A 23,271-nucleotide genomic window follows, 5' to 3' on the forward strand; every position below is an offset into this window, starting at 1 on the left:
AGTACCACCATGAGTGGAGTCTCTAGAGCTGCTGTAGGTGTTATGTTCCAGTGTTCAGCCACTCTCACAAATGAGTGGTTTGAGTGGAATTTCCTGTATTTAAGTGTGTCCATTTCCTCTGACCCTTTCATGGGATGCCACTGAGAGGAGCCTGCTGCTGTCCTCTCTGTTCATCCCTTCTCCACCCAGTCAGGGTGAATCTCCTCTTTGAGGCTGAACAGTCCTAGAGCTGTCCATCACTCCTTGACAGATGCTCCCATCTTTGTGGTCCTTCCCTGGTCTGACAGCAGGGTGTCCCTGTCTCATACTGGGGAGCCTGGGACTGAGCCTGGCACTGGAGTCACCAGTGCTCACTCACTCACTCACCAGTGCTGAGCAGAGTGGAGAGATTGCCTCCCTTGACATGCTGTTTGTGCTCTGCCTATTACACTGAGGACTACTTCCAATTTGATCAGCTAATCAACTCTTACCACTACTTCCTACACCCATTTTTTACATATGCTTGGAAAGTTGTGAACAATATTAATCCAGTTAGGCTTTTTCTTTTTTTACTGGGGTGTTTGCCTAGTAATGATTGAATGCTGTCAAGGTTTGTGTCAGTATTTTGCTTGTTGTCACTCATAGTGGACATTAAATCTCTGTATGGTATGAAATCTCTCAGTCTTTAGGGTATTCTTTTAAGTAAGACAGAGATCCTTCACTAGTGCTTTTGCTTCACTATGAGACTTTTCTATTGGTACTAGAAAAAAATTATATGGATGCTCTGAAAATATTCATTGATGTATGGAAAATGAAATAATACTACTGATTAGTAGGAATTTTTTGTCTGTTGAGTAGATTGAGTTTTTAATGGGTTTTATTGGGTTTTTTTGTAGGCTGACCAAGGTCCAAATGCTTGTGAATGTCATGTTTGCAAACAAGAAGCCTCAGGACTAACAGTCTCTGCACTTGCTACTGGACGCCTGCCTGCTGGGCACCAGTTTATGAATCCTGAAAAACCTGCACATCCTGCACTTCATCTTTACCCTCACATCCATGGGCATATACCATTGCATACAATTCCTCATCTGCCTCGTCCACTTATCCATCCCACCTTGTACACTGCTTCTCCCTTCACACACAATAAGGTAAGCCTGACCAAGGAGATGGATGCATCCCCATCCCAGGGGAAATTCTGTACAGCTGTATGAACCAGCATGACTGAGTATCAGTGAAACAATGAAAAGTTGTTCCAAATTGTGGTTTGGTTATAATATTTCTTTTGCAAGGAATGCTGAGGGGCAGGGAGTGAGATGGAGAACTGCTGGGAGGTTCATAGAGAATGGCTGAGGGTATTTTTTCATCAGGAAGACTGATAATGTCTTCACTGTGATTAGGAAGCATGTTGAGTCAAATGAGGCTTGCAAGGTGGAAGCAGTGATAGATCTTCAGTCAGTGTAAGAAAACTAATTGTCTTCATTTTATATGTATCAGAAAAATTTAGTATTCCATTTTGGCAATAATATTCTGAGATTTGTAATTAAAAATTTTTGTGAATTCTTCTCCTTTTTGTTTTTTGGTTGGGATTTGTTGGGTTTTTTTTGAGCAAAGACGCAGGAGTCTTATTTCATATTTGTAAGGGTTTTTTTGTCCTTCAAGAGAACTCGTGTTTCTGCAGGTTCTGCAAAGTTCTTTTGACCTTAAACTCGTAAATAATAAACAAGAGAAATATGTGGAACAAGAATTGGGACCAAGTGACAGCTTTTCAGAAATATGAGTTAAACCCAAGCCTCCCTGTTCATGGGGATGCTGTTTCACATATGTTTAAAGCAGCTGAACTGTGCGTGATGCTGAGAGGGGTAAAAAAAGCCTCTGTCATTAGGTACATCCTTGTCTTCTCCTGGTCTGATCCACTGGTCAAGGTTGCAAGCAGAGTAGAATAATCCATCAAGATGACTCTTACTTGCTCTTTTTATCCTTCTTAGCATACACTTTGGGTTTTCCTGTCTTGGGTGTCCCTTACTTCTGTTCCATAGCTGCAATGTGCCAGCAACAGCCCATTGCTGTTCTTTTGAGACCATGTTAAGTATTTCTTTGCACTCATGTAGTCAAATTTTCTTCAGTGCAGGTTATTCCAGCCCCTCCCACGTTCACCATTAGGCAGATAATGAAAATCCTTCTTTATAAAAAAGGGAGACTATGTATTTAAGTAGTTTGTTTGGCCATGAGTCTAATGTCTGAAAGGTCTTTGGACTCAACTGATATTTTTAATATCTTTATCTATAATATCTCTATCTACTTCTGCATAGCTTTTAATTTGCATCAAATCTAGTATAAAAAGAGAAAAAAAGCTGCTTTTCCTTTTTAAAGGTAGCAGTATTTGAATATAATGTTTATGTTGCATGAGGTCTCTGGGAAAAGGTAATTTTAGAATGTGTAAACAATTTCAGCCAGAAGAAATGGAGTGAGCCCAAACAACTTGTCTCTATAAAATGAGAAAAAATGTGTGCTTCCTTTTCTTTTCCCTCCACTTGGTACTTAAAAGGAAGGGGTGTATTCCTTGCTTGTTAATTTTAAGTTAGGAACCACTTAATACTTGAAAATTAAAAGAAAGGAAGAAAATAATTAGCTATTGTTTTATGTGTTTTGTTTCTTTTTCTCTTGCCCTTATTTTCAATGCTGAAGTGTTTGTAATCCCTTTTTCACAATTGTGTTCTGTGGTAATGATTGTCATGTCAGAGAAGATTAATTTGTTTAGGCAGCTCATGCTTTGAAAGGTAGTAATTCCTAGCAAGTTCTAAATTCATACAAATACTGTTTTTAATTATATATTGACACAACTATTTTTTGAGATTTGGATATTTTGTGTTCATCATTTAGTTAATTCTAAAAGCAGTGCTTTGTGAGTGTAAAATATACACATGTACATGCAATCTGTGTAATATGTTACGTGCATTACAATTATCAACAAATCAGCCTTTTTGTCTTTCTGGGAAATAGTGTCTATTATACTTTTGATAATGCTTTTTCCAATTAAAACACTATGATTTGAATATTGCTATTGGAGTGACTGTGCAAGCAAACAGAATATTAATGGGGAAGATATTCTTTGTTTTTGTTGCAGGCATTACCACCAGCTCCAGTTCAGAATCATACAAACAAGCATCAAGTATTCAATGCATCTCTGCAAGATCATATTTATCCAAGCTGTTTTGGGAGCACTCCAGATTGGAATAGCTCTAAATTTATAAGTCTTTGGGGTTCAGAGGTGATGAATGACAAGAACTGGAATCCTGCTACATTTTTGCCTGACACAATTCCTGGTGAGGGTTTGTTGCTACTTTATACTGACTAGTTAAAAGCCTTATGTTTTATGTTTCTTTTCAGGAATGGTGGGTTTTATCACCATGGTTTTATAAGATGGGATTCTGGCAGATTTGCTGCCACCTCTACTCCAGTTGGGCAGAAAATTGGAAAATAAATTCTTATGTACTGGGGAGAAGATGCTAAAGGCAAACAAATAGCATGCTGGTTTTCACCTGTGGTTGTTGTAGAGTTGTTTGTCTTCAGAAGTTTAGTATTGTAAAGGAAAACTTAAATAACTTCTAGACTTCTCCACAAAAGCCTGCCTTATTCCTACAGGGTAGTAAGAGCACTGGTAACAAGACACTGTGTCCCACTTCTTATAATGCACACAGATAACCACATTGTCACTGAGAAAAAGGCTCAAATCAAGAAAAAGATTAATTTAAGCCAATTCTTGGTTAAAGTGAAAGAACAAAAGGAAAATTAGAGAGAGAAATCTTTCCATTCGCATCCTAGCAAATACTAAAAAGCCATTTTTATTTTTTGTCTTGTATACAAAAGGAGGCTTGGGGGTTTTGCGTGTTGGCTTTCTTTTTCAGACTCATGTGTTGCTAAGTTGTTAAAGCTACTACAGTGATACTTAAAAAGAAGGGCATAAAAAACATCCAGAAAATTTCCCCAGTGGGACAGCTCATCCATTTACAAATGTAGTTGTGGGTAGCTATTCCAACAGATGGTTGGTGGCAGACTCATCTGGAAGGTCTATCACAAACGTGTTTCTGTTAACTGCAATTCAAATAAATTAATAAATGGTTTATAATTTTGTCTTGATAAATGGATATGTTGTTTCATCTTACAATTTTGTCATGGCGTACTTGGATTTCAGATAGTGCATATTATATCTTTAGCATGTTAAAATGTTGTCAAATTGAAATTTTTCAATTATAAATGGGTGAAGATACCTGTAGCACATTTACTGCTTATTAACACATTTAGTGACATTCTTAGAATTCTGTCTTCAGGGTTTGTGATTCTGCTCTGATACTTCCCAGCAGATTTTGTTACACCTACATTATCTGGGAGGATGGAGAGGGAAAGGAGGATTCCCTTCACTAATCCTACTAATCCAACATTAACAATATATCCTGTGTCTGCATCTGAATTATCGAATGTGTAATTTAAATCCTGTAAAGACACTTCAGTAATTATGTGATTCTTAATTACTCTGTTTCAATTGAAGGGAGTGATATATTAGCACCAGCACTCTCAGAAATAAGACCCGAAGCACTTCCTACTACATCTAGCAATGAAACAACAGCAGTTACTGACAGCAAAGAGAAAAAAAATGCTGCAAAGAAGAAATGTCTGTACAATTTCCAGGATGCCTTTATGGAAGCTAATAAAGTTGTCATGGCAACCTCTTCTGCCACTTCTTCTGTCTCTTGCACAGCAACTACAGTGCAGTCGAGCAGCAACCAGTTCAAAGTATCATCCAAGAGACCTTCATCGATAGGTAAGGATTTGTAACTCACATGCAGCTTCAGTAACTGGCTCAAGTACATGTAGCTAACTATAAGGATTTATATAGGTGTTTAATTTAGTAAAATCATGCATCTTGATGATTTTTGTTAATTGCTGTTATTATTCTTGAGGTAGTCTCTGTCTGGATTGAAGTCTTCTGGATTGAAGAACTTTGTGAGACCTTGATGTTAGGGTTGGAAACTGGTAATGGAAATTAGTTGAAATACTGCAGGTTTTTATAGAAGCTGAGAATATACAGTACTCTATATGATTTTATGGATAGTTTATGGGGACTTCGTAATTATTTTTAACTGTAGGTGGTTTCTTTTTTCCCACCAATTTAGGTGAAGTGTTCCACAATATTAATAAAGAGGATCATAGACATTCTGCACCAGTTGCACCACGAAATAGTCCTACCAGTTTAGCATCCCTTCCTTCACTGTCTCCTGCTGCACTGTCTCCAGCCTCCACACCACATCTTCCAAACCTTGCTGCTCCTTCTTTCCCCAAAACTGCTGCAACAGCCCCTGGATTTGTGGATCCTCATTCAGGTCTTTGTCCTACTACAGTTGCACCTCCTACTTCAACCACAGACAGCTCTGTAAGTGCCCCACCAAGTGTCTGCAGGTAAGTTGTTGTTATTCTTGCCATTCTTTTTTAATCAGTAGATAGGAAATGAAAATACTGATACCTCTTCTCCTTTGCCACTGGTTGTAGTGTGAAAGCTGTGTTTGTGTTCAGCAAATGAAACCAAGTGCAGACACTTAGTATTTAGCTTGGTGTGAGACTTCACAAATATGATTTCCATTGTGCAGTCCAGTTACTGAATTTAGAGGCTTGAAAAGAAATGTTTGCACACTTCTAGAAATATTGTCTGGGATATACAAATCAAACTGTTCTTCCTTACTCTAATTACTGGTTAATGAGGCTGCTGAGACGCAGACCTCTTGTTTTCTGTCATTTTGGCATTACATGGCAAGCAGGAGTGGAAAGCTGTGAAGACCTTACTCTGTAATTTAGCTCAGAATATAAAGAGGTCATACATGGTCTTGAAACCTGCCATGTAGTGGCATGTTTTCCTGACTGCACTTTAGGCTTCTTAGATATGACTCCTACCATTTATACAGTGGTTTTAGCGTGGAAGGGATGTTGTGATTTCTGAAGATTTTCACAGGTCTTGGAGGTGGGAAGCACTTTGGTGGAGCTGTCTTCTGGTAATGTTGTGTACTGTGGCAGGCTGACAATGGTGGCAGCCCTTGGATGTGTCTGAAGGGTGGAGGCATAACAGAAAAGCAGTTGAGTCATTGCTCTGAGCTCTGACCTGTGGGGCTGTGATCATGGATGGTATCAATGTAGTCTCCTGGCTGCTGTAAGTTTTTGGAAGATGGTGTGAGATTTAGGTAGGGTTTGGTAAATACTTCTAAAAATGTCCTTGTTTCTGTTACCAACTGGTTTTATTGATGATGTCTCAAGATAAGTAACTGTTCTTTCATACTTGAGAAATTATCACAATTTTGTAAAGAATTTTTTTTATGTAGTGCAGGGACATAATTGAATATGGACACAGTAGAAATCCAACTTTTTATCATTGTTTCCAGGTGCTAATGTGATATTTTTTGTTCGGGAAAAAAAATGAACTGAGAGAGACCCAGAAGCAGTGATTGCAATCTGGGAAGGGGGAGGGAGGTTAGACAGCAGTTTTATACATATTCTGTAGATAAGGCAGAATATGAGCTGTTTTCACCTTTCTAACATAAGAACAAAGAAATACTAATGATAGACAAGAGAGGGGATTTTTTTTTAATGCTACTTTCTTTTGGAGCAAAATCACCTCTGTTTTAGAAGACCTGGGCAGTAGAAATGTTGTGTGCAGTTACACAGAGCTCTGGGGGAATCAAATGCTGTGTACCTGCTTATTGAAGAGATGTGCCAGTATTCCCCCTTCAAAATCAAGTTGCAGACAGGGTAATGGAAACTTCTAGGTTTTAGCTGACACTGGATTTTTTATTTAAGTCAAGAGCTTGAAAATATATCTAAAACCAGGAGATTTGCAACTGCATTTGAAACCTTCTTGATGTCACAAATGGTGAGAAGGGCAGCAGTTTCAAAACTATTCCATTAAAAAAAGCTAGTCAGTACTTCTGAAATACTTTACCTGTTTAAAGCCAGGAAGAGCTGTTCCAAAACTCACTCTCTAGGCATGCTTGTTCAGGGCATCACTAAATTTGGTTCTTATAGATGGCTTTCCTGTGTATCATTTTATCCTGCTGCTTGGTTTCAAATGTCTCCATTTGTAAGTTAGTGGGTGAAAGCTTTAGGATGACTGATATCCCAGTTCGAGAACCATTGTTCCTGTTAGAGACAGGAACATGTATACATTTCTTTTTTTTAAATAATGATAATAATATTGTTGTTGTTATTGGTTATTATTATTATTATGCCTTATTTATTATCATTAGGGTTTTATAAGCATTTTTTTTTAATTGGACACAGTGACCCTGATTGTGAGGGCCATCGCTGTGAGAACAGTAACACGTACGATCATCAGCAGTATGATGGGGAGGAGAGCCAGGATGAAGATAGCTGCTCAGAGCATAGCTCCAGTACCTCAACTTCCACAAATCAGAAGGAAGGAAAATACTGTGACTGCTGTTACTGTGAGTTCTTCGGCCATGGAGGAGTAAGTTTTTGTATTTTAAATTGCTTTTGTTTGCTTTTTTGTGACTTACTCATCATAAGGTTGCGTGTGATTTATCAGACTGCATCTTAGGGGATGGCATTGGAACTCACTCAAGAGGTTGTAAAAGGAGTTGAAAAGTAATTTTCCTCTTTGAAATGAAGGATTGAAATAAACCTTTCCAGTTCAAAGCATTTAAGAGCAATAAAAATGACTAAAAGATTTAGGAAGCAACCGATTTGGATAATAGATGCCATGTTTGACTGAAACTGCAAACAGGGGCATTGAGCCGTTTAAATAACTTTGCAAAATTAATTTGCTCCTCTGTAGTACTGTAGTTACAATGAATGTGATGAGTTTGGATAAAAGTACCCTTTACATAGGATATTAGTTTAAATCTTTACAGCAATTTATGAGCTAGTCTGCTAGCTGTAAAAATAACAATCCTCAAAGTATTCACTTTATTCCAATTCTTTAAAAAGGAGGGAAAAAAAAACCCTCTAGATTCTTAGCTGAAATATAACACGTTATTTTTTTCTTAACTTGTAAATCTGTGTGTGGCCTGTTGTAATAATCAGTTTACTGGTAAAATTTGAGTCACTGGCATTTTTCCTGTTTGAAGTAAAAGCTCAGCTTATTTGCCATGTATTCGATCAGGTCAGTTTCATCTTAGTTGTTCAAGTGAATTAAATCCCCTGCCTTGTGGCTTAAAGGGGCCAGGGAAGGCATCCCATTTCTCCTTGAATGCTCCCACCATATCCATGCTTGATTTGTGTTTGATGGTTACCTGACTGCACAGTAAGTTATTCATTTTGCTGAAGTGGCAGAATGTGACAGGATTTTTAAGTTAATAGGCTTTGTTTTGCTGGTTTAGTGAGTTGAACTGGTGTAGCTGTGAACAGATGGGCACCAGGGCTGGTACAGGAGCAGAGAGGGTAAGGCATCAGGAGGGGAGAGATTGGAAATACAGATATGGAACATGATGCAAGGATTCCACTTGCAGCAGTGTTGAGTTATTCACGGGACTCTGCTGGAGGGTGGGCTGGCAGGCTTCAGTGCAGGATATCCAGCCCTTCACTGGTACAGCCCAGAGGCCTGTGTAGCTCAACCTCTGAAACAGATTTCATGGGAAATAAAAACAGAGCCAGCGTCTGCTCCTTTGAAATTTTCAAATACAGCTTACCAGTCACAAGAGAATATGGAAATAAAAGTCACTGTATTTTTTCTTGCTTTTAAAGGTTATTTCTTTGTCTTCTTACTCATGCCATCCTCCTCAAGATCTGCTGTTCTTTCAGTTGGAAAATGTAGTTCAGAAGCCAGCACTAAGTGTGGCAGATCTGTTGCCTGTTAAATAGACTTTAGGTTCACATAGAAACAATGAGCTTGATAGAGGTTTGGACCTCCTGTGTTATTTGAAGGCAGAGTATTTTGGTATTTCAAAATCTCAAAAGCATTAAGTCAGTGAAATTTTTCCATTTAGTCACTAAATTTTTGTCGTGTGTCCTTCAGCCTCCAGCTGCACCAACCAGTAGAAATTATGCAGAGATGCGAGAAAAGCTTCGTTTACGTTTAACAAAAAGGAAAGAGGAGCAGCCGAAGAAACCAGATCAGATCTCTGAAAGGGAAAGTGTTGTTGACCATCGAAAGGTGGAGGACTTGCTACAGTTTATAAACAGCTCTGAAACCAAACCTGTGAGCAGTTCTCGTGCAGCCAAGCGAGCCAGGCATAAGCAGAGAAAGGTAAGACATGAAAGTATGTTCGTCCTAGACCTCACACTTTTGAATCTGTGCACTCCCCCCAAGAAGCCACTGTGTACTGATTTATCCTAATGCTGTAATTGTGGTTTGTGGTGCACTGCCAGTTTGCTTTTACACAACTGGCTTACCTGTTCAGGAGTTATATACTCAACTGGGAGGATTCCTGAAAATGCCATTGTCATGTGTTTTGGTGCAAATCAGCTTTATATTGGAATTCCCCACACTTCCAAAGGTTATTTCTGAGTATCAGAAGTGTTACCAATTTTATTGTTTTGTGGCATTGACATTTAAAAGTGCGGGAAATTAGAAAGTCAGTGTTTCTGTACTGGGATAATGTTTTGATAAAGTGTCTCTGTAGAAAGCCAGGAAACATAGGTCAGTGCTTTTATGAGACAGGAAGAGTTGCATTTGGTATTTTTAGAATAATTGCACTGAGCACCTTGCTGTCCTGAGTGACAGAGGTTAAGTGCTGTGCCATGTGATGACACAAAGGGTTATCCTGAGCTGGAGTGGCAAGCAGCAGAGAGGGGGCAGGGAAGAAAAAATTACAGGTTGCTTTCAAATGAAAATTGGCACAAAAGATTTCTGACAAGCTCCAGTGTGTAATAGTGAAATTAATTTTTTTGATACAGTATTTGCTGAGGATAATATAGAGGAAATATGAAAGAGGAATAACAGAAGAAATACCTTTTTTTAAAGTTGGAACAGTCAGGAAATCTTTTCTTGGAGCAGTTCAAGTATCAGCCATAAGTATAAAGTTCAAGGCTCAGTGTAATTGGTTGCTGAAGGTTTTTGATTTCTGGTAAGCGTGTTATGTGATCACACTGTAAATATTTTCTTGTTTGTGGATTTTCTTCTGGCGCTACTTCTGCATTCTTTAAAGGCTTCCATGGGTTTGGAAGACCCATGGGTCTTCCATGGGTTTGGAAGATTAATATTCACAAGTTAAATTCTCTATGTTCATCTTGTAGCACTATTCAGCATCTTGAGGGTTTAGTGGATTACTTATAAATAAAATAAACTTTGTAAAATTTGCAATGCAAAATTCACTTTGCTCATACAGTGCAGTTGGAGTGTAAGTGGAAAATTCCCATAGGGTCATTCTCATGAGTAATTCCCATTTTTGAATGACTTCTGTAACTGAAAAAGTAATGCCATACAGGCACCTCTAAATGTGCAAGAAAATAAATGTTCATGGTTGTTCTCATTGTATGACTTTGTTTCATTTTGTTAATGATGCAAGATCAATGCTGCCCAGCAAAGTTTTAGTCATTGGCAGTAATGGCTGGCAAAATCCCTCATGTCTTTGTTTTTATTAATGAACTAATGGCTGACAATGGAAATCTGCCATCCTTGGGATTTTTGACAACTTCTAATGTAACTATTATTTGCTTAGGGTTTTGGTGCAGAATGTTTTTAATGATTTTTCTTTCTAATGTTCCTGATCTCTGAAAGAGGGCAATTCTGCTACCATAGCAAGAGAACAGGTAAATTATACAACCTGATGCAAGCTTGAGTTACCTGAGAAACACACACGGTCTTTGAGAAGGAAGCTGAATATTTTGTGGCTATAGAAAACTTTGATGTGACGTTAGGCGTAGCAGCAGGGAAGAAAGGATCAACAGTTGGTATTAACATTAGTCAAATGAGTTAGAGAAACATAGCAAATGTGAACAGAGAAAGGATTGTAATATATTTAAAAGGACAGCTTTTGTATACTTATTTGCTTGTTCTGCAGAGTTACAGATTTAAGTACGTTCATATGTTCACATCCAAGGATTTATAACATTCATAAAGCAAAGTAGTAATAATCCCTAAAACTCTTCATTTCCAAAATATTTGTCACTTTCAATAAACCTATTGTTACTTTGCAGCTTGAAGAAAAAGCTCGACTTGAAGCTGAAGCCAGGGAGAGGGAGCATCACCAGCTGCTCGAGGAGCAGAGGCGGCGTGAGGAAGAGGAGGAGGAGAGACTGAAGCAGGAGTTACAGCGGCTCCAGGAGCTTCAGCAGTTGCGGGCTGTGAAGAAAAAGAAGAAAGAGAGAACAAGTAAGGACTGTGCAAAGGCAGAGCTGCTCACTAGGAACTGCCAGGCAGTGAAGGAAGCTGTGCCAAGCAGCCCAGAAGACATTCAGAATGGTACCCTTGAGCAATCAGAAAAGATAGAAACCTCAGCTGGTTCACTGTCCCGACATGTGAATCACACAGAACAGAGGCCAGTTCTAGAGACAGGCTGTGAACTGTCCAACCCTGTCAACACTAGAGACTCAAAGCTGCTTTATCAGAAGGAGGGCACTGTAAAGCAGCATGAGCCCCTCTCTTTTCTGCTTGATATTATGCATCAACATAAAGAAGGAAACAGCAAACAGAAACTAAAACAGATGAGCAAACAGTGTGTTGAACAAGTGAAAAAGCCTGTTGAATCCTCCAAAGCAGCTGAGATCCAGACTAAAGCCAGAAACCAAATAGAATCCAAAGCAAAAGCAGCAGAACTCCCAACACTTGCAGAACCTAAAAAGGATGAGAAGAAATTAAACAATAACAACAAAAAGCAGTTGAACCATGTAAAAGAAGAGAAAGCCCCCGTAACAAGTGAATCCCCATCACCAAGTGAGCAGCAGCAAAATAATAAGCTAATACTTGCAGATTCTCCTCAACCAAAAGGCAAGAACAAGAAAAACAAGAAGAAGAAAGGGGACAAAGTCAACAATTCCATTGGTAAGTGTGTAAGAAAGTTGAAAAACTTGGCTTATGTTCTGTTCTTACCATTTAATTCGAGACATATTTATCTTCAGGCATTCCTGCCAATGTCACTCCGAGAAACTGGAAAACTGGTATCAGGAAAAGTCAAGTCATCAGAATTGCAACAATTAAGAGATGGATAGTGTTTTAGTAAAGAATTGTAGGATGCTTTTACAAACAAATGAATAAGCATATGCTCTAGGTTTTCTAGGGGGTTTTGTCAGTTAGGCTTTCCAGGAGACTGGCTTTCTTTTCTTGCTTAAATATATTGTTTAATTCAATAGTATGTTGAAATCCATTTTGAATTTTCTTTAAAAGCAAGATTGTTTCTCATACAGCACAAAGAGTATAGTATGAAGTTGGTCTTACTCTTTAGGCAAGGGAAATAAAGGGATTCTTCAGTCAAAGAATGGTCTTTCATGTGTGGTCATTCAAGTATGCATTTTTTTCAGTGACAATAATTCCTTTCTTACATTAATTACATCAACAGGTAAATAAATTAATGCGGAAACTAATTTACTTTTTTTTATTTGCCATAGTGAAAAGTTGTAGTGGGATGTTAATTAGTTGATAAAATTGAGTGTCTTCTCCACATTAACTCATTCTAGTCAACAGAGTTATTTTTATTTCTCAGAAATAATAAAACTGTAGAAGATTGAATTATGTCACGCAAGTTGCACTTGAATAATTTTATTTACAACTTATTTTTTGTTTGCCTGAACTCATCCAACAGCTAATACCAGGGCTGAGAAACACACAGTTCTGGCCCATTGGCTTTGTCAGCCCCATAGTCAAACTGCTTTCTCAGGCACCTCTTTATTCCTGCACATCCTGGGTCCCTACTGGGACTACCAGCTGGGATGGCAGCTTTGTGGTGTGGACATCTGTCTGCTTGGAGCACCCAGTCATTCCCCTGGAATCACCTGGTAGCTGATTGCTAACATTGCATAAATTCAATGTACACCAGTTCTTGCTGCTGTTCTGGTAAGCACAGCAAGACAGGAGACCTTCATGCCTTGGCAGTTTCTGCCAGTGTTTCAGAATACTTACTTTTGTTAAGCTTTGTTACAAAAATGTAAAGCTAATTCCTAGTTGCAGGAAGTGCTAGGGATTTTTTTAGTGATTTCATGTTTGGATTGGGTCAGCCCACTATCTTTGTTTTTCAATCTGGTGCCTAATGTTTCCATTCTATGTCAGCCAAGCAGCAGGACAGTATGGAACCATTTTCTCTGACACCTCAGTTCTTGTGCATACTCTGTTGTGGGGTGTTTGGGTTTTGGCTCTTTTAATTTAACAAGAATGTACTCCAGTGATTGGAGCAAGACAGAGCTCCAGAACTGGGATCAGAAAGAAAAGACTGGAGACATTTGAAAGAGAAAATATGGGAGGCGGTGTTTACTGTAGGAGAATGCAGGTACCTTCTGCATCTTATCCTCCTCCCTGCCCCCACCATTTTTTTTCTCCTGCTTAAGTCAAAGTATACTTAAAATTTCCGAAAGTTAATGTTTACATCTGAAAAAATACAGGGATGTGTTTCAGAATTTGTCAAGAAAAAATTGTGCTGTTCTCTGTAGACTTGGGACTGAGTTTTTACTTTAAGTCATTCTGACCTGAGAGCTACAAGAAAGATACTGTAATACATGATTTTTCATGTAGTTATAATTTTTTCAAGATATAGGTTTGATGTAGCAAATTAGCAAAGATACAAAAAACTAGGGTAATTGGGAGAACATGAAAAGAGGGAAACAAAGCTAGGGGGTTTTAACTGAGTTTTCAAATGAAGTGTTAAAGCAGTAAATATGCTTCTGGTGAGATCTCTGTTTCTTAAAGAAATTTCTTCTGGCAGAGTATTTTTACTCCTTGTTACAAAAGGGCTGAAGAAAGCTAAGAGTGTTAGGGATGCCCTGTGTTTGTAGGGCTTTCTGCTTCCTCAGAAGAAAGTTGAATAGCAAACACATGAAACTTTTAAAAACTGCCACGAGTGTCTTCAGCATGAGTTGTCTATTCTCATCATCTCTAGGATTCTCTAGTCAGGTGTGTACTTGGTGGGTTTGTTTACTTGCTTTGTCACACCTGGTTTTTGAAATGTATTGTAAAGCTGCTTCAGAAATGAGACTGGAGTGTATATGCAGTGAGAAAAAAAACTTCAAGAGGCAAATGTTCAAATTGGTTTCTACAAAAATGTGTGGTTTCCAATGCATTTCTTTTTAAAGTCTAAAGGAGAACCATATGCTGGGATAGCACAATATACCAGCGGGCTCTGTGGTGACTTCTCTGCTAGAGTTGAGGCCATACTATTCAAGTCATACATTAATGTGTTAAATATTTGGGTTTGGTTATTTTTTTTTAAAGTCTGTTGGTTGCTAGCATGAATTAAACTCTTGCAGACACAGCCTGATCCTCATGTCCCAGAGGGAGTATAGCAACTCTACAACCCAGAAGTTTCCAAGTATTTTTCTTTATAAATACTGCTTTAAAAATATTTCTAGAGCTACATTTTTAGTAGTAAGACCAAAAATTTCAGGCATTAAACAGCTATCTGATTCATCAAGCCCTCTGTATGATTTGGTTACTCTAATGTGTATTCCAGGTTTATGGTACCTTTTGCAGCCCATGCAATTAGTGAATTTACTGTTAAATCATCTTTTTTACCAGTGTAACTACTTCAAGTCTGGGCAGAGATGCTAGTATAGGGATTTTAAGAAGTGTCTTTTTAATTATGTGTGTATTAATTCAGTGTAAATATGAATAATGAATAGTCTGTGAGGTTCAGTCAGTTCTCCAAAGACATCTTTAATGCAGCTTCTTCCTCTCTCCTTCTGCCTTCCCCATGGAATCTAACATTGTGCCATCATTTTTTCTTTGTAGATGATGTGTTTCTTCCCAAAGACATTGATCTAGACAGTGTGGAAATGGATGAAACAGAACGAGAAGTGGAGTATTTTAAAAGGTAAAGTGCTGTAATCCCTGTGCATAATGCTGATGTTGCTTCTTTCCATGTGTCATGGTTGTAAAGCAAGCAAAAACAACACCACAGCAGCCCCCAAGTTAATAACTAACTCCTGGCAGAAAAGCCTGTGTTGTAACACATCAAATCCTGTTACAGCTGACATTCTGAAAACTGTAGCAATCACCAAAGCTGTGATCTGTGGGCACAGCTTATGGCTGAATAGCACAAATTCAGAAGCCAGTGCCAGAATGATCTGTGTGACCCCTAGGTACTCATCAAGGCCTTCAGAATATTCTCAATTACATAATTTATAAGCAAAGTTTTTGTGGATATTTCTTAGCCACACAGGTCGGATACTGATTAATATTTTTATTTTTTTAAAAAAGTTAAGACCATCTTGTCCCACCCCCCCTGGCATGGGCAGGGACCCCTTCCAGTAGAACAAGTTGCCCAAAGCCTCATTCATCTCACCTGGTACAGTGACAGTAAAAGAATAATATAAATCTGTGCTTGTGAAAGTTTTTTCTTCTGGACTTTTTGGTTGATTTTGGGATTTGTGCATCATAATGAGAGTTGGACTCAATGATCCTAGCCCTTCCTACTCAGACTATTATGTGATATTAGTTACCTCTAAATTCCTCAAATATCAGGAGACAGCTCGTGTTTAAACAGTGTAGCACATGTTCTTCCATAATACTGAAATCTCTTTGAATTTGTTCTCCAGTAGTTTGGTTGTGCTGGTTCCCCATGAATGCATCTAGTGAGCCTTTCACTATGGTAGCCAAATCTGTAATGGGCACAAATAACTTGGTTTCCTGCAATTGAATAATTTAGGACTCAACAGTAGTATTTCCCAAAGCAACACAAGCCATTTGTTACAAGAAGGGGCTTTCAGTATGGATTTCTTTTCTAAATTCATGTAGCTTTCATAGCCTACATGCCTGGGATGCAATGTGTGTCTGGGTTTTGGAAGGACCTGAGTACAACTCCTGCTTATTATTGCTACAAAATGCCTATATCTAATTACTTATGTGCAAGACAATGAAATTGTTGTAGGTACATGGTCTATAGTATTAAAAATTATTTTTCTGAATGGTTCCAATTAAAGGATTGTTTTAAAAATCAAAATGCAGGTTTTACAGGTAAAATATGGCATGTGTTAGATCCTGCTAGTGTTGATACAGTATAAGCCTTTGTTATGGAATATTCTTACCTTCCTTCAAGTTTACATAATCTTCAGTAAATGGAGAAGTTCTGTCCATCAGTTATTTACTCTGAATAGAATGAATGAAACAGTGTCTTACATTTGCAGAGGTGCAGTTGAATTTTGGGAACAAATTTGTCAAATGTTATCCAACTGAAGCGTTAGCACTTTAAAGCCTGCTGTTTGTAATCTCTTCACTAATTGGTGGAGTCTACTCCTTTACTGTCATCTGTAAGGAAGTATATGTAACTGTCTAGGTTTTCACAAATACCTGTTTAGGAAAGGTGTCTGAAAAGCCCTGATAGGTGCTCTTTTAGGGGACAAAACCAACTACTTAATGCCATTAAGGCACCTTTAATACCTAGGTAGGTTCTCTACCATTTGGTAATGCCCAGCATAATACTTGGAAGGCAAGTAGCATGGCTTCTTCTAGTAACCCTACATGGCAATGAGCTACGGGCTGACTGAATTAATATTTTTCACTTGGAGTTCATTCATCATCTTCTCTTCATGTTTTGTAGTGGTATAATAGATGAATACCTTAATTACACCCTGACATCATGATTAATATTGCACGCTGCTTCTAACCAGCACAGAAAGAAAAAAATAAGTCTGACTATAGTCTTCCACTGTACCTGTTTAATTGTGCTCCTTCTGACTGCCCCCCTTTTTGGCTTTCACTTGTTACAGAAGCAGTGTAACCTTCTGTACAGAGAGAGGTTTGCACTGTTTTGATGCAGTCATGCAGCCTTTAGCCCCACCAAGCTGTACCTTGCCTCAATAAAGTTCTTCAGATCAGATTAACAGTCCCTGAAAAGCCTGCATGTGGCAACTTTTTCCAGAGTTATTCCATAAGCTGTGGTCAGTGCAAGCAAATAAGAGGATTTTTGTTCTAGGAGTGTTTTTTTCAGGCATGTGGGCTACTTATCTGCTGTACTATAGAGACCTCCTTTCCCTAGGTCTTTTGTCTCCAGTGTCCTTTTTTTAAGAAGAGAAGCAGCAGTGTCCCATGCCATTGGTGATGCTGCTTTACACACCATCTGCCACTCATTCTTACCCTTTCAAAATTTTTGATGGGTACAGCAATACCATTTCTGTTTCTAGTTGACGTTTAACTTGCTTCTGTGCTGCTGAATGTGCAGCATTCTTTGCTACCTCCTTTGCTTTATTCTTATAATGCAGTGGTGTTGAAAGTAACTGTTTTATTATGTATTTGAGTGATGGACAAGTGATTTTTTTTTTAATGTATGGTTTTGTCTTTCTGAATGAGAGCTTATCTCCAAAAGAGGGATATGTGTGGATTGATTTTAATTATACTGGTTTCACTTTATCACTTTTCTTTCTTTTCAGATTCTGCTTGGATTCTGCCAGACAGACAAGGCAGAGACTTTCCATCAACTGGTCCAATTTTAGCTTAAAAAAAACCACCTTTGCTGCACATTGAAATGACACAATACAGGGAGGGAACCCTGCAGGAATCAATGAACGACAACTCCACTTACCTGTCCTGCTGTGCTGAGAGCTTATCTGGTCTTGAGCCAGTGCTGCCTTGCCTTGTCCCCAGTGCTGTGTGGATCTGCACTGAACCCTTTGGCCTGATAATTCTTGCGGACTGAAAAATTGCCACTTTCTACCTGAATTTGTTAGCTTGTGTGCTTGTAGTCTGTGAGTGAGACTTACTTGATTGTAGCTGTATGCTGTTGGAGTTGGAACAATAGCTCTTTTCCAGCTCCTTCTGAATGCCTTGGCCTCAGAGACTTTAAATTGCTTAGGCTTGGGTGGAGGCCAAAATACTAGATTGCATCATCTGCAGTGGCTCCTGTCACTTCTGCATCTAGCGATGTTTTGTCATTCTGACTCCTGACAAAGGAATGGACCTAGTCAGTTGTGCTTTCATCTGCTCCAGAACTCTCCTGACATGACTTCATGAAAAAGAGGCTCTTATGGGACAAGTATTCCCTCAGTTCTTTCACAATCTACTGTTTAAGAGTGTACAAGTTACGCTATTTGTGTTTTGATTTTTTTCTTCCTGACTTGTAGCCAGCTTGTGTAAGAATACTTGCAGAATGAGAAAATTTAAAAAAAAACAGTACTCACACTATCAAATCTGTTATAGAGTGTATAATTGTATTAACACTGAAGCCTAACTGGCTACTTTTTTAACATATTGTTAAGTAATATTAAAATCATGTCTTTCTTTTTGAAAGATGGAATACATTAGTATGGCAGATGACTTGTGTCTTGCTTTTTTCTGCGTGGGTGGGGAAAGGGAAGAAAGAAACATACCAAAAAGTTTTGTCAAATGAATTTCAGCTTGTGTCAAAATTGGTCAGTGAAGGCTTATCAACTTTAATATATTCTCTGTTTGCCAACTCACATGATAGGAAGAACTACCTGCTAGAGCAAGAAAGATGCCTCCTAATTATTGGAACTATGTTTTTGTGAACTACCGTTATGTTCCTATTTCAGTGGATGATTTGTGAGCAACAAGGTAATACAGAAATTTCCAGTTTAATAGCAGTGCAGTAGTGAAGTGGGTAGGTTCATTGCTGCTGTCAGGTAAATGGTTAACAATATAGTAGTGGTTTGCAGTTCCATAGTATGCCCAGTGAGAAAGAAGATGGGTGATTTAGGAGTTTGAACTGTGTAAAGATAGCACACTTGTGGAAATTCTCTGATACTCTGTTCAGAATAGAGACAGCAGAAGCTTTTTTACTTCTAGATGACCATACCCCAAATTGTAAGGCAGTCTTCTTCTTTTTTTCTTTTTTTTTTTTTGGTTAAGAAAATGCATCTTCCACTCAGCATATATTTAATGTCCTTTCCCAGAACTGTTGCACAGTTGTCTTTCTTCTACTTGTTAACACATATTTTTCTGTGATTGACCCCCTGGGCTTGGGACTGAATTGCAAGACACAATGTCATTACAATCACCTTGGGACTTGGGAAGGTTTGATAGATGATTGCTTTCATGTCCCCTGTGAGGCATGGATGTAGCAGGATTGGGTTGGCTGCACGCCACTGAAATATCCACAGCTTCACATCCCTCTTTTTTGTTCTGGGGCTCCTATCCCAGTGTGTGCTCCTGGTACAGAATATAGTTACTCAGCTTATACCCAGCCGTTGTAGGTAAAGGAACCCTTAGTCTCGTCTTGCAGAAGAGATTTTGAGAACAATACCTGTCTTCAAAATATAGTTCAGGGACATAAAAGGGACATCCTCTATTATTCTTCTTCAGAAAAAAAGTTGAGGAAGGGATTAATATCTTAGACTCACATTTTTTGTCACTGCAGTGTTTGTCAATGGATTTGTTTGCTTGTGCTAGAGGAATGGCAGCTCAAACCTAAAAGATAATATCCATGCCACTCGACACCAGTTGTCCCAGCAAAACTAAAAAACTGTGTGCTCTTGAAAACACCTGCATCAGTGGAAAAGGATGAGCTTTGTTTCTTGGGAATGTGGAGGCTTGCATCTGTTGCAGCCTGAGTTAGATCTTAGTTTTATATCTATAAATAAAATGTTACTGGAGAGTCTCCTCATGTGGAGCAGTGGCTGGGGAAGAAATTGCTGTTAAAACAGCAGAAGCTGTGACACCCAGCTTCTGAGACTTTTTCAGTTCTAAACCATAACACAAGATGGCAGTGCATGTCATCACTTTGACAAGGATCTCAACAAATTGAGACCTGGGCTGGGAAATCTGTTTGATGTCACATGGGTGAATATTGTTGGAGATCACACCTTCTCTAGAGTTGGAATACTTTGAAAGTACTGAGATTTTTAATGGTGCTAGAAAACTCATAGCATTTGTTTTCACTAGGAATTAGATAAGAAAGTTGGTTTTATTCTCTACTAACAAAGCAGTTTAAATAGTGACATGATTATGACTGCTTTCCTTTTTTTTTTGAGATCCTGGGTGCAGACAGCAGAAGTTGTGCTTTTTACATTTGAGGAATATATGTATGTATTTGTAATATCCTTCAAAGATATTTGCCATGTGCTCCATCGTGGTGTATTGGTACATGAGATGTGCTCCCGCATTCTAAACAGAAAGCACCAAGAATGAGTCTCCTTGGATTTGAATGAGTCTCCTTGGATCTGATGTTGTGCCCCTTGAGGAGAAGTTAAAGGCAAATCGTACTTTTTTATAATAATTGCATAATTAGGTGAAGATAAGCATGGTTTAGTCTGGGAGATTTGAGGGGAAGTTGTAGCCAGGTGGGGTTGGTCTCTTCTCCCAGGTAACCAGTGACATGGTAAGAGGTGATGGCCCCAAGTTGCGCCAGGGAAGGTTTAGGTTCAATGCTAGGAAATATTTATTCACCGAAAGGGTGGTCAGGCATTGGAACAGGCTGTGAAGGAGATGGAATGACCACCCTGGAAATATTCAAAAAATGTGTGGATGTGGCACTTGGGAGCATGGTTTAGTGGTAACGTGGCAGTGATTGGATCAAGGTTGGACTTGATGATCTCTGAGGTCTTTTCCAACCAAAATGATTCCATGAGTCTATGAAAAGTACTGGCTTCTGTTCTACCACTTTGTGGCCTTGGGCAAATGCATTAGTTACTGTTACTCCATTCATAAAATGGTTTTATTGAGGATTTGCTGAATTATAAGTTTGTTTCTTAATGTCTAAATTAAGTAAGTAGCTATGTGAAGTCTGTTGAGGTACAACTTATTGGAAGCATAAATCATCCTCATTGGTATTTGTGTAGTTCAGATAAAATACATTTCAAGCTAACTTTGAGTAGAGGAGACCTCTGTAAATGATACATCATGACTGAGTAAGTTAAGGGTTCTCATGAGAATTGAAGGGGGAAATAATTCCAAGTTTGAGAGTGGCCTGCTTTGATAGCTGTAGTGTAGCTTATATCCCTATTCCTTACTGGCTTCAACCTGTATGAAAGATGGAATCTAAGTTCTGGAGGAGGCTGGTGACACATGTATTTTGTGCCTGTCTGCTGATACCAGTGCTGCTGCTGAATCTGAGGGTGTGGTGCTGTCAGGCATTTCCTTAATGGAAGAGGGCATAGCTGCACAAAATGTGTCTATCTTGAACTGTGTTGATTTTGGAGGCTCTAAGACAACTCTTAAACAGGGATGTCTTATTTCTGTTTGGCATTCACTACTGCTGCTTCCTGAGGTAATGTAACTTAAGAGTTCAAAAATCTTCAGCATGTCTTTTTGGTGTGGTATCAGTGTTACCTAAAACTGTGCAGCTGAGGTTCTGCTTGCTGGCAGCACAGATCTCACCATGGACTGAAAAGAAGATTCATGTGTTAAAAATTAATTCATGTAAGTGGCTGTTGAGTGTGTAGGCGTTTGTTGTGCTCAGTGCTGTTCAAAAAGGCTTTGCAAGTTGCCTTCAGTTTCAGAGAAAGATTAGCTTACATTCACTTTAGCATGTTGTATCATAATGGAGAAATGTAATGGTTACTGGAGTAAATGTTTACATTAATGTTTACATTTACACACATCTCCAGTACAAATGAAGGTGTGTGATATGCAATTGCAGAAGCTATTCTAAAAAAAAAACTCTGCTTGCTCTGTTGTAACATACATCTGAGCAAGATGAGGTGTGTGGTATCTTTGTTGTCTTTGGCTCTTTCTGTTTAAATCTCCAGGAAATCTGAAGACTCAAACCTTTAATAGGGAAATTCTCTGAAGTGAAGTCACAGAAGTGTTGATTTGAGATTCTCCTTTCTTCTTCCTGCCACCAGAAAAGACCTCTAAGAAGAATTCCAATTTTCCAGATTTTCAATGTCTTCCTCGTGGACAACAATGTCTGTCAGCTGGTAACCCTGTTTGTCACTTTGTTAATCATAAAAATATTGTATTTTGTACTGTTGCCACAAGTACCTGATGTAAGGGAACTGACATTGGAAAGATGATGTTTTTCTCTTCTGTTCTCTCCACTGAACAAAGAAGTAGCAATGCCAACCCTTTTTTGGGGGCGTGGGGGTGGGTAGGGGGCTCATTTCTCTTCTTCACAGGTCTGTGTTTTTAGTTTCAGCTTTGCTGCTGCCTTTAGGAGAGTTGGGCCCCTCCTAGCTCACTGGTTAGAGATTTGAAAGAAATTCATTGATGTACTCTGGATCTACATTTCAACATTCCCATGTTGAAAAACATGCCAGGTAAACCTGTGTTTTCCTGTAACTACTTTTGAGTTTTTACTGGTTTGCTTATAGAGATCATAAGTATAAATGGGATTTTAAAATGGGTAGTATCAATTTCTATCTCTCTAAAAAACCAAGAGTTATATTGATTGTGTCCTCTCTGATGGGTTCTTCTCAATTTAGAACGGCTTGATTCAAGGGTTTTCACACGTGATTCAAGGTCCATAGCCTTTAACATTGCTCTTTTATGAGAAATATGCAGTCTTTTTTTGTGTTGTTAATGGCTCCTTGGGCAGAGTTTCCAGGAGAGCAGAGGGTGTGTGCTCTGGGTGTTTAACCTACCTTTCCCTTCCAGTATGTCCGTGTTGCAGAAGTTCAGCAGTCCACAAATCTCCATAGAGGGAGCTACTGGACACTTCTAGAAATTGCCCAAAGACAAACCCTCTGCCAGTGAGGAGTGTTTGGGAATCTCATATCAGCTCTTAACCTCCCTTTCCTTGACCGTTTTCTTCTGGAAGCTGAACAGAAAATTAAAATGAAGATCTCAGATACCCATTGGCTGACAATTCCAGACTCATTAACTGGCAAGGAGATTGTGACAGTGTAATGTAAGTAAATAATTCTTACATCCAGTTTGCTGTCCATGAAGAGAGGAGGCAGTGGGCAGGTGCAATATCTGTGAAAAAAGAGACATGTAGTATTAAATGGAAAAATAAATAAAAATCTATACTGATGTACTCACAAATAATTATCATGGATAGTGCATAAACTAGCATGCATTCCACACAAAGTATGTCACTCAACCAGCTTACACAAGTTTGATTTTTCTGAGGCAAAGATGTCTGGGCTTATTTTCCCATTCTGATTTCCCTTAAACAGCCTATTCACTCAAATCAAGTTGCTACAATGGCTTGTGCTGGTTTAGGAGGAGCCAGAGGAGTTGTATGCAGGCAACATGATGTTGACCAAGATTGTTTTGCTTGAGGCTGAAATACAAGATTTGAATCCAGGGGTCTGGAG

General features: G+C 38.7%; 1 protein-coding gene across 1 annotated transcript in view; it reads left to right on the top strand.

Moving 5' to 3' along the window:
• FAM193A (family with sequence similarity 193 member A) overlaps positions 1-18,360 on the top strand; it is a 76,696-nt gene extending 58,336 nt beyond the window's left edge. The window contains exons 14-22 of the mRNA XM_054292610.1: positions 876-1,127; positions 3,104-3,302; positions 4,526-4,798; positions 5,151-5,433; positions 7,300-7,486; positions 8,993-9,223; positions 11,116-11,959; positions 14,852-14,933; positions 17,488-18,360. Of these exons, the coding sequence (XP_054148585.1) occupies positions 876-1,127; positions 3,104-3,302; positions 4,526-4,798; positions 5,151-5,433; positions 7,300-7,486; positions 8,993-9,223; positions 11,116-11,959; positions 14,852-14,933; positions 17,488-17,581 (2,445 nt within the window). The 3' untranslated portion in view covers positions 17,582-18,360. The remainder of the gene's footprint in view (positions 1-875; positions 1,128-3,103; positions 3,303-4,525; positions 4,799-5,150; positions 5,434-7,299; positions 7,487-8,992; positions 9,224-11,115; positions 11,960-14,851; positions 14,934-17,487) is intronic.
• Positions 18,361-23,271: the final 4,911 nt, after the last annotated feature.

The sequence above is a fragment of the Melozone crissalis genome, unplaced genomic scaffold (assembly GCF_028551555.1).
Source record: "Melozone crissalis strain CALT ecotype California unplaced genomic scaffold, PUWL_Pcris_2 ptg000006l_1, whole genome shotgun sequence".
NCBI classification, from domain to species: Eukaryota; Metazoa; Chordata; class Aves; order Passeriformes; family Passerellidae; genus Melozone; species Melozone crissalis.